Source organism: Echinops telfairi, unplaced genomic scaffold, assembly GCF_000313985.2.
Source record: "Echinops telfairi isolate 266 unplaced genomic scaffold, ASM31398v2 ScPeMD7_18;HRSCAF=68, whole genome shotgun sequence".
NCBI lineage: Eukaryota > Metazoa > Chordata > Mammalia > Afrosoricida > Tenrecidae > Echinops > Echinops telfairi.
The window spans coordinates 5,389,002-5,398,888 of NW_022103915.1; the positions used below are offsets into that span (position 1 = coordinate 5,389,002).

Genomic DNA, 9,887 nt, shown 5'->3' on the forward strand with positions numbered 1-9,887 from the left:
TCACCCACTTTTCGGTTGTCTGTCCCCCAGGGAGGAGGTCACATATAGTTCCTTGTAATCGGTTCCCTCTTTCCTACCCATTCTCCCTAAGTTTCTTAATTTAAGAGGGTGTGAACCTTGTCATAGCGGTGCTGTGGTTGGCTGAAAGTCAAAAGCCATTTGTCTAAGTATAAGGACCATCTTGGAAGCAAACAGAAACCCAAGGCTTAACGGAAGATGCACATGGCTGAGATCCCTGTCAGAAGTGGTGGAGACTGGGACAGAACAGAGGAGCGGCACTGTGACTGCAAGGCAAGAGTGGTGGGTGAGCTTCCTGGGCAGAGGCCACGGGACTCGTGGCTGAGAGGCTGAAGGTCAGAGAGAGAGAGACTTGGCTGTTGACTGAGGGAGCTACTGCTGTCTGCCAGTGATCAGGTCCTTAGTGAGTGCTGATCTGACATAAGGTATCTTATTAATGTCTCTACTAATTCCTCAGAATTAAGAGTTTTGTGGCCATTGCAACAAATTCTTGAACCCGGCATGGGGACGAAAGAAGGCTGGGGGCAGAGGTGGGTCTGAGCTCCTGCCTCCTGGCAGAAGGGAAGCCCGATGGGGCTCCCTGCAGTGCTTTCCTGCAGGGTGAGACTCCAACAACATGGTCCTCATCCAGAGGAAGACTCCCTGAAGCCGGCAGTGAAAGGTGACCAAGAAGACAGTCACTCAAGGACAGGCTGAAAAAGAGACTGGAATATAGAAGAGGAGAGGAGCCTGTGGTCAGTGTGAGGACCACCCAGAGCCCACCTCAGTCTGTCTGAGGAGGATAAGTAAGGAGCTAGCTGTTCTTGCCAGCGTCGTCTGTGCAAGGAAAGCACGTGAGGCTGTGGGGGGAGAGGAGACGCGCTACAGAGAGCATGTGCGCGTGTGACCTGACTAGAAAATTCTCCCCTTGGTACCAAAGCCGTTGGACTTGGGGAGCAACCAGTGGGACGGTGGCGCACTGTTTATTAACGGGACACAATTACACATTTCCCTGGGCAATCCAGTGTTGCGGGCTTTGTTTTGTGCACAGAACAGAGTGGCAACTTGGGGTCTGGGAAGGCAGGCCTGGTTAGCCAGCTGTATGTGCTGGTGGGGCTGCAGAGCCTGACGCTCCACGTTTTGAGACTGTGGCTCATCGTTGAGTAGGACCTTCCTGATACCCCAAAATGGCTACCCAGGACTCCAAAAGCGTTAAGCTCCACCAAGCGCTCACTGCCCACCCCACCGCCCGCCTTGCTTTTCCCTCGTCTCTGCTGGTGGGGTGCTGGACTGCACTTGACACGGACCAGCGTGCAGACTGCTTCCAGTTCCTGCTGGCATGGCTGGGGTCTGTCCTAAAGTGTCTTTCAAGTAGGACAGCGAGGAGTAGCACCTGGCGAGTCCTTTTTCCTGCTTAATTCTGCCAATTGAGTTTAGGTGGGATCGTTTTTTTGTATCCATCCTGCCCTGATACCGGCAGGTGACTGGAGTGGTGGGTAGTGAAGAGAAAGTGCCAGTCACATGTGCATGCACACTGTCAGGTCTTCCTCATAGTCTGACACAGGAGGGGGACTTCAAAGGTTTGGGGGAAACAGAAGACCCCGAATTCTTTGATGAAACAGGTCTCCTTTGTGTGAGGAAACATTCTATGTGCAAACAAGAGGAGGTTGACTGTTTCAAATGGTGTCTGTCTTCTCTCAGGAGCTTCTGTTGCCCCTGGCCACCCCGCCCCAGCAAAGTGGGGGGTTGGGTCTAGAAGTAGCTCTTCAAGCTAGCTTTGCAGGGGGAGACTGATTTTCACGGAAGAACTTAATGAGGCCTGCGGTAGTCAGATATGTTAACTGGACACTCCTGGCTGGAGGTGAGGTTCAGCCTGTCAACCAGGCAGTAGTTTGATGCATTCTTAGGGAGTGTGGCTTCATAGAAGCCCGAGAAGAGCTGAGAACCTCCTCACTTGCTCCCACGCCCTCTCCTTCCCTCTCCCCCTCCACCTTCCTGCCTGCTGGGACCCTGCATTCAGGGGTGACCCCATGAGGGCTGCTTACACTGAGAGCTGCCTGCCTCCACTGGCCTGTGATCTTTCTGTGTCACTGGCCTGCAGTGATGTGAATCTGAAGAGGGACTCGTGGACTGTCATCAGACTTAGGGACTTGGGCTGGGCTGGGCTGTCTTCTTGAGCTGAAATGATTTCTTGATAGAAGCCTCTTTGCCAGACTGTCACTGGATTTGGTTCTCTAGACGTCGTGTACTCTGCTGGAATTGTACCAGGAAGTCCCCTCCGGGTTTGCTTGTGTTATTTCCTCCACCTGAACCAGAAGGGGGTGTTCTAGAAGCAGAGCCTGGACTCAGGAAGCAGGTGGGGGTACTGGGTTCCTGCCTGAGCACCGTAAGGCCCCCTAAGTGAGAGTGTTTGTGCGCCAGAACCTTCTGAGTTGTTAGCGCAACTGGCATATGCTATTTTAAGGTCTCTTTCCGTTTTAGCTGGACCCATTTAACACATAGCCAGTGATGATAATAGCTACTAGTCCACGCACGGTTACTGTCCATGGTTTCTTGTAGAGCTCTCGGTTCTAACGGAGGGAGCGTGAGCCTTTCCACAGAGGAAGGAACGAGACTGAGGAGTTTGCTCAAGGTCACCCAGCTCTAGTAAGAGGTGCTCTTTCTGTGAGTTCAGAGGATCTAAATGTCGTGTCGCAGTCAGGAGGCCTTGGGTCTTGCTATTTCTGGGTAGTTGGGAGGATCACCATTAACTCCAAGTAACAGTGTCTGCCACCTTCATTCACAAAACTGTCCATCACGGCTTGCTTCTTCCCACAGTCTGTGTGTGCATTCCTATACTGCCGCCTCCCGCCTCTGCCCTTGTGCAGCTGGAGTGACTGCCTGGGTGGAGCCTTCGGCTAAAACTAAACTCAAGTGCCATTGAGACCATGCCTACTCACAGGGACCCTAAAGGGACAGAGTAGAGCTGCCCCTGCAGGTTTCCACGCCTGTAACTCTTTCCAGGAGTAGAGTAGAAAGCCTCATCTTTCTCCCTCAGAGCAGCTGTGGTTTTGAACTGCTGACCTTGCAGTTAGCAACCCAGTATGTTAATTACATCACTAGGGCTCCATATCCCTCTTCCTTGGATCATCTGACAGGGGCCTGCCCAGACGAATTCTAAACTCTGCTTGTCGGAGAAGAAATGGTTCTAATTAAAAACCCACCCAAGTTGAGTGTATGGTACCTGGCCAGCACACTATGCTGTTACTTTTGTACATGTCTGAACAGTTCCATGATAGAGTGATTTTTTTTTAAGAGAATAAAGTCCTAGGAATAAATCTGAGTGAACATACTTCCGTTTATGAAGTGTAATGTGAGTGCACACAGTCAAAATCCCTCTCCCTTTTGGCCTCTGCCTGTGACTTGGGTCAGGCAGTCTGCAGCCCTCTTCTAGCCAGGAGAGAGCGAGACCGCCCTGAAAACTTGAGAGGAGGGAAGGCAGGATAGGGGTGGGAAAGGACTGCCCCCAGGACCCTGAGGGAGAGAAAACACCAAATACTGTTGTTTTGCAATGGTGATCAAACCTCCAGACGCACTGGCAGCATGCTCCCTGTCCTACCTGTACTTGAACTCTGCTTCTGGTACTTAGAATGATGAAAGGTAGTTCAGAGCCCTGTCCACACGGAGGGCTTGGAAATGTTTGCAACCGATGGATGTAGTAGTGACATTCCAGTTCAAGGGAAAATCGGTGTCTCCAAGGTTGGGGTGGAGAGTGCCAGAGAGAACATATTTGCCTGGAATGTAGAGATGGTAAATAAGTGGTGTCATGGATAAACTCCCTGGGAGTGAGATACAGGGACCAGGCGCATGGTTTCACTTGTACTCCTCCAGGGGATGGGAAGTTTAATGTTTTTTCGAGATGGGGTGTTAATCAAGTAAGGCACGCCGAGTGGTCGTTTTTTTCCTAAAATAAAGGTAGAAAAAGAAAGGTTATTGTTCAGGTTTCTGCCAGCTTCGTGATGACAGGAGTGACCCTCATAATCAGAGAGTTGGTGGTGGGTGGCGGGCCAGGGGCACTAAGTGGGATGCTTGTGAATTTGGAAGCCCTTGGCGGGCAGGGCAGTGTAAAACTAAGGGCCTTTGCCATTTGTTTTCTGGGGGTGCTTCATTTCTCACTCTCGGCCTTACTCAAATCTCAGGGAAGATTTGCAGAGAGTTTTAACAAAAGGACCAAAAGGGTGGTTCAGTGGGAATGCCAGGTAGGTAGGTAAGTCACCAATAGTAATTCCACTGGGGCTCCTGGCACCCAAGGCACCAGGACTTGGGGTTATACTTGGAAGGTCCAAACTCCGAACCAGAAATCTGCCCTTTAAAAATGAATGCTCTTTATTTTTTTTTTAAGAACTAATTTCCCTCCCTCACTCCCTAACCCCCTGCCCACCTTTCTGTTATCCATTCCCCAGGAAGAGGGTTACATGTAGATCACTGTAACCGGTTCCCCCTTTCTAACCCACTTCCCCTTCCCCTCCTGGTATCGCTACTCTCATTATTGGTCCTGAGGGGTGTATCTGTCCTGGATTCTCAGTGTTTCCAGCTCTTATCTGTACCAATGTACATCCTCTGGTCTAGCTGGATTTGTAAGGTAGAAATGGGATCATGATAGTGGGAGGGAGGAAGCATTAAAGAACTAGAGGAAAGTTGTATGCTTCATTGGTGCTATGCTGTACCCTGACTGGCTTGTCTCCTTCCCACCACCCTTCTCTAAGGAGATGTCCAGTTGTCTACAGATGGGCTTTGGGTCTCCACTCCAGACTCCCCCTCATTTACAATAAGATTCTTTGTTCTGGGTCTTTGATGCCTGATACCTGATCCCATTGACACCTCATGATCACACAGGCTGGTGTGCTTCTTTTATGCGGGCTTTGTTGCTTCTGAGCTAGATGACCGCTTGTTTATCTTCAAGCTTTTAAGATCCCAGATGCTTTATCTTTTGATAGCCGGGCACCATCAGGTTTCTTCACCACATTTCAGCGATTGTGCCGTGTTGGGAAGGTGAGCATCATGGAATGCCAGTTTAATACAAAGTGTTCTTACGTTGAGGGGCTACTTAAGTAGAGACCCAATGTCCATCTGTTCCCTTAATACTAAATCTATAAATATATGCACATAGATCTGTTTTTGTTGGTTTTTTTTAAAGAACATTTTACTGGGGGCTCTTAAAGTTCTTCTAACAGTTGTATCAAGCATATTTGTACATATGTTGCCATCATTATTTTCTAAATAATTACTTCCTGTTTGAGCCCTTGGTATCAGCTCTTTTTTTCCCTCCCACCCTCGTGACCCCTTGATAAATTATAAATTATTATTTTCATATCTTATACTGTCTCCCTTCCCCCACAGTTTCTGTTGTTCATCCCCCTTGGATGGGTGGGGTGGGGGTGTTGTATGTTGATCATTGGGAACCATGCTTAGTTTTACGGCAAGCTGTCCTGAACCCTGTTTTCTACTGGTATCTCTTCAGAATGGTTCCTGTCAGTTTGAACAGTTGCCTCACTCTACCTGGGGGATTGGTTGGTGCTTGTCGGGGCTTTGCTCCCCTGTGTGTTTTAAAAGGCTTTGGAGGAAGGGGAGTGTGTCTGAATCTCACTGGTTGTAGTGTATGTACAGTTGCACTGGCATATTGACTCTCAGACCTCAGACAACCTTTGGAGCACCCCCAGCCCTATCGGGAAAGTGGGGAACAATCCCTAGGTTCTGTGCATTAGTTGTCTCGGCCAGCCCCTACCCCTTCATGTAGGTTCTTCATCTTGGTCCTGATCAGGGAAACCGTGAGGAGCAATTTGATTTATGCCAGTTGTGTCTACCCACTCCTACAAATCTTTCTCTTTTCTTTTCTCAATAAGAATGAAGCCAAGAAAAATTAAAGAAGATGATGCTCCAAGAACAATAGCTTGCCCTCACAAAGTAAGTACGCCGGGTAAAAATGCTGGGTCAACTGTGAATGAATCAGCTTCAGGAGACTGAGGGATTTGCCATTTTTATTTCCATCTTCATAATGAAGGTGAAGTCGGGGGCTGTACAGTCTTCAGTTTCTCAAGTCCAGAGACGACCTTGTGCCATGTAATGTGTATGTGGTTCTGCAAAGGCCACTTAAACATCAGCGCTATTTGATGCAATCCCTGCAGACCACCTGGGTTTCTCCCACCGCTGTGCCAGTCAGTCTTGCCCGCTAACAATGATTTACTTCATGAGTTTCATAATTTGCCCTGGTAATTGGATGTTACTATCTGGGTATCTAACTGTTTTCGAATGTGGCTTTCGTCTCTGAATGAGAAGGCTAAGCCTCCAAGAGACTCTGAGGTCGTGATGGGATAGGGTCCGCCTGCAGCTTTGCTGGGAGAGTAAAGCTCACACGGGTGCAGAGGAAGGGGGCGGGAGCTGTGTGACAAGAATGGCGGCTTCTCAGCTTGGGAGGGAGTGACGCTCCATGCTGTCACCTGAGACCCTTCGTGGTCTCCTGGTCCTTGGTGCTGCTTAGTGTTCTGCGGGGCACCTGGGCCTGAGCGTTTGAAAACAGTTGGGCGGCTGCCACAGTTGCCATCTAGCTGGTATGTCTCCTTCCAGCTGGCTTGTCTCCTTCCAGCTGGCTTGTTTGGGTTCCATTTTCCAAGTGGAAAGACCACCTCATGGTCCAGGTGAAAAGCCACTTGTTGCCTGGCTGCCCATGCACCATTGGTGGTTGCCTCTGCACGCCTCTGTCATGTTGTCCTGTCGCCCCTCCGTCACTGGGCAACAACTGCAGACCAGGCGGAGGCCAGGCTTCTCTTGAGCAGCACATCTGCCTGCCTCGGAGACACTTGGCCTGCTGCTTCCCTCTCCTGGGCTCTCTGAATACCCTGGAAACCCTCTTCTTTCTCTGTCGTGAAGTGGGGGGAGGCAGAGGGAGACGAGGGGAGCGCTAGGGGATGGAGAGGGACAGCCTCTTCATGGAGCATAGAGTGTGGGCCCACCAAACATAGTGGTGGCCAACATTTTCCCTCCGTTTTCTCTTGGTGCTTCTGTGACTTGGTTTGGGGGACCTGCTTGAGTGAGGCAGCTGCCAGGAGCCAGCAGGGGTCGGGGCCGGTTCTCCTCCTGACTTGGGCCACTCCTGGTACTAGTGTGACCTTGGGCCATTCTGCTGAAGGACACCCAGAGCCTCATTTCCTACCAGTCAACTCAGAATGTGCATTCATTGAGGTGGCCTTTCAATCCGTGGCCGCTTCTCTACTGCAGCGCTGTGGGACGGGAAGACAACGGGCATTGAGCAGACCGACTGGACTGGGCCTTGGGGGTGGTCCGCCTGGATCAGTGAGGTTGTCTTGTGGCTGAGCCTGTGAGGGCGGCCTGCTGGGGGAGCCACTGAGCCTCTCTGTGTTTCCAGGGCTGCACGAAGATGTTCAGGGACAACTCAGCCATGAGGAAGCACCTGCACACTCACGGCCCCCGTGTCCACGTCTGTGCCGAGTGCGGCAAGGCTTTTGTCGAGAGCTCAAAGCTCAAACGACACCAACTGGTTCATACTGGAGAGAAGCCCTTTCAGGTAGAGTTGGCGCCTTCTCCGGGGCCCCAGGGGGTCTCGTGCGGTCTGTGTGGGGCTGGGAGATCACAGTGGGATGTACCCGGAGCAGCAGCTGCCCAGTCTTGGCAGCTCTAGTGCTGTCACTGAGGCCCGGGGCATGTCTGTCTGTCTGTAGTTCGTAGTTGATAAAGTGCCCAAAAATGCCCACTGCACTCGGGTCCCTTCCAGCTCACAGGAAGGAAGGGCCCTTTGGTGTTGGGCAGAGTAGAGCTGCTCCGGAGGGTTTCTGGGCTATAAGTCTCTGCAGAAGCCGACAGCCCCCTCTTTCTCCCGTGGAGCATCTGTTGAATTTGCAGCCCAGTACTTGCAGACCATTGCTCCTTCACTCAGCTTCCTTTTAATGATGGGTGGTGTATTGCACGGATCCGGGTCTTCTGCAATTGTATCCTCTGAGTGTAGGGAGAGAGAAGGGGGTATTTTGCCTTATTAGAAGCCCAGAAACAACTGACCAAGCTCATGATGCCCTAGTAATTAAATCTGAGGTTGCTCTTTCCGGGTGGTCCACGCCCAAAACACCCTCAGTGAAAAAGTGCTAGGAACCCACACACACACACACACACACACACACACACACACACACATTCATTTGGGAAGATTGCTGTCACCTGTCCCACGGCCCTCCTCAGCTGTATCCAAGCCCTTGGTTGCGGGTGGACTCTGGGTTTGGGGAGAGGCTGTGCCGTGTCTCTTGGCGCTCTCTCCCCCAGCTGCACAGGTTGATCTCTGGTCTCTCTCGACAGTGCACGTTCGAAGGCTGTGGGAAGCGTTTTTCACTGGACTTCAATTTGCGCACACATGTGCGGATCCACACGGGAGACAGGCCCTATGTGTGCCCCTTCGATGGTTGTAACAAGAAGTTTGCTCAGTCGACTAACCTGAAATCTCACATCTTAACACACGCTAAGGCCAAAAACAACCAGTGAGACACCGTGAGAAGGAAGCTTCTTCTCAGCCCCGGAAGCCTCTTCCAGAAGTGACTGGAAGACACGCACCTCTCCTTTGTGTGTTGTTTCTAGGGAAGAATTTTAAAAACGAACCCTACACACCTAAGGGACATGTTTTGATAAAGTAGTAAAAATTTAAAAACACAAACTTTATTAAGATGACATTGCTAAGATACTCTATCTTGCTCTGTAATCTCGTTTCAAAAACACGGTGTTTTTGTAAAGTGTGGTCCCAGCAGGAGGACAATTCATGAACTTCGCATCAAAAGACAATTCTTTATACGACAGTGCTAAAAACGGGACTTCTTTTCACATTCTTATAAATATGGAGCTCACCTGTTGCTTACAATTTTTTTAATTTTGTATTTTCCAAGTGTGCATATTGTACACTTTTTGGGGATATGCTTAGTAATGCTATGTGTGATTTTTCTGGAGGTTGATAACTTTGCTTGCAGTAGATTTTCTTTAAAAGAATGGGCAGTTACATGCATACTTCAAAAGTATTTTCCTGTACAAAAAAAAGTTATATAGGTTTTGTTTGCTATCTTAATTTTGGTTGTATTCTTTGATGTTAACACATTTTGTATAATTGTATCGTATAGCTGTATTGAATCATGTAGTATCCAATATTAGATGTGATTTAATAGTGTTAATCAATTTAAACCCATTTTAGTCACCTTTTTTTTCCTCTCCAAAAAATACTGCCAGATGCTGATGTTGCGTGTGCCCCCTTTGCCTGTTGAGTTACAGAACGTGGTGCTCGGTTGTAGAGTGTACTGTACCATGACCTCCGGGTGTGTGCACCCGCGTCACGGGGAGGGCGACAATGAAACGGCGGTCCTGCAGACGGGAATGGCAGAACGAGCTCTGTAAGCACAGTCTTGTTGTCTTCTGTTGTCCAGAATAATCCTCCTTCTTGAGCCTCCCAGAAATTGGAAGCTAAATAAAGCAACTCAAGTTTCCTTTCCTTCGCTCTCAGTTAGGGTGATTTGTGGCTAAAGCGATGCTCGGGTCTTTGCCTACTTCCCACGTGTCCCGAAAGACGGGAAGAGAGTAGGTAGGAGCTACCTCAGAGCCCCCAACCCCCACCAGGCCTGCTGGGGACTTATACTTTAGCCCCCCAGCCCGTGGGACCCAAGCACGGTCTTCAGGTAAGGTGCTGACCCACATTGGGCGCCAGCAGGGGGAGCAATGGGGCCTTCTCTGCAATCAGGCTGTCCTGGGGGGCTTGTTGGCTGCAGGACCTCTGTCCCCTCTGCCAAGCAGGATGCCGGGAGGCTCTCAGGTGAGGCAGTTGGGTGCTGGGACGTTCATTGCTACAGGTTGGCAAGGTGAATTTGTTATCT

The 9,887-nt window shown here is 50.1% G+C and overlaps 1 protein-coding gene across 1 annotated transcript in view; it reads left to right on the forward strand.

The window, feature by feature from the left end:
• The window catches only part of YY1 (YY1 transcription factor), a 12,316-nt gene extending 2,808 nt beyond the window's left edge, over window positions 1-9,508 (forward strand). The window contains exons 2-4 of the mRNA XM_013003695.2: window positions 5,880-5,940; window positions 7,400-7,558; window positions 8,338-9,508. Of these exons, the coding sequence (XP_012859149.2) occupies window positions 5,880-5,940; window positions 7,400-7,558; window positions 8,338-8,520 (403 nt within the window). The 3' untranslated portion in view covers window positions 8,521-9,508. The remainder of the gene's footprint in view (window positions 1-5,879; window positions 5,941-7,399; window positions 7,559-8,337) is intronic.
• The last annotated feature ends 379 nt before the right edge of the window (window positions 9,509-9,887 follow it).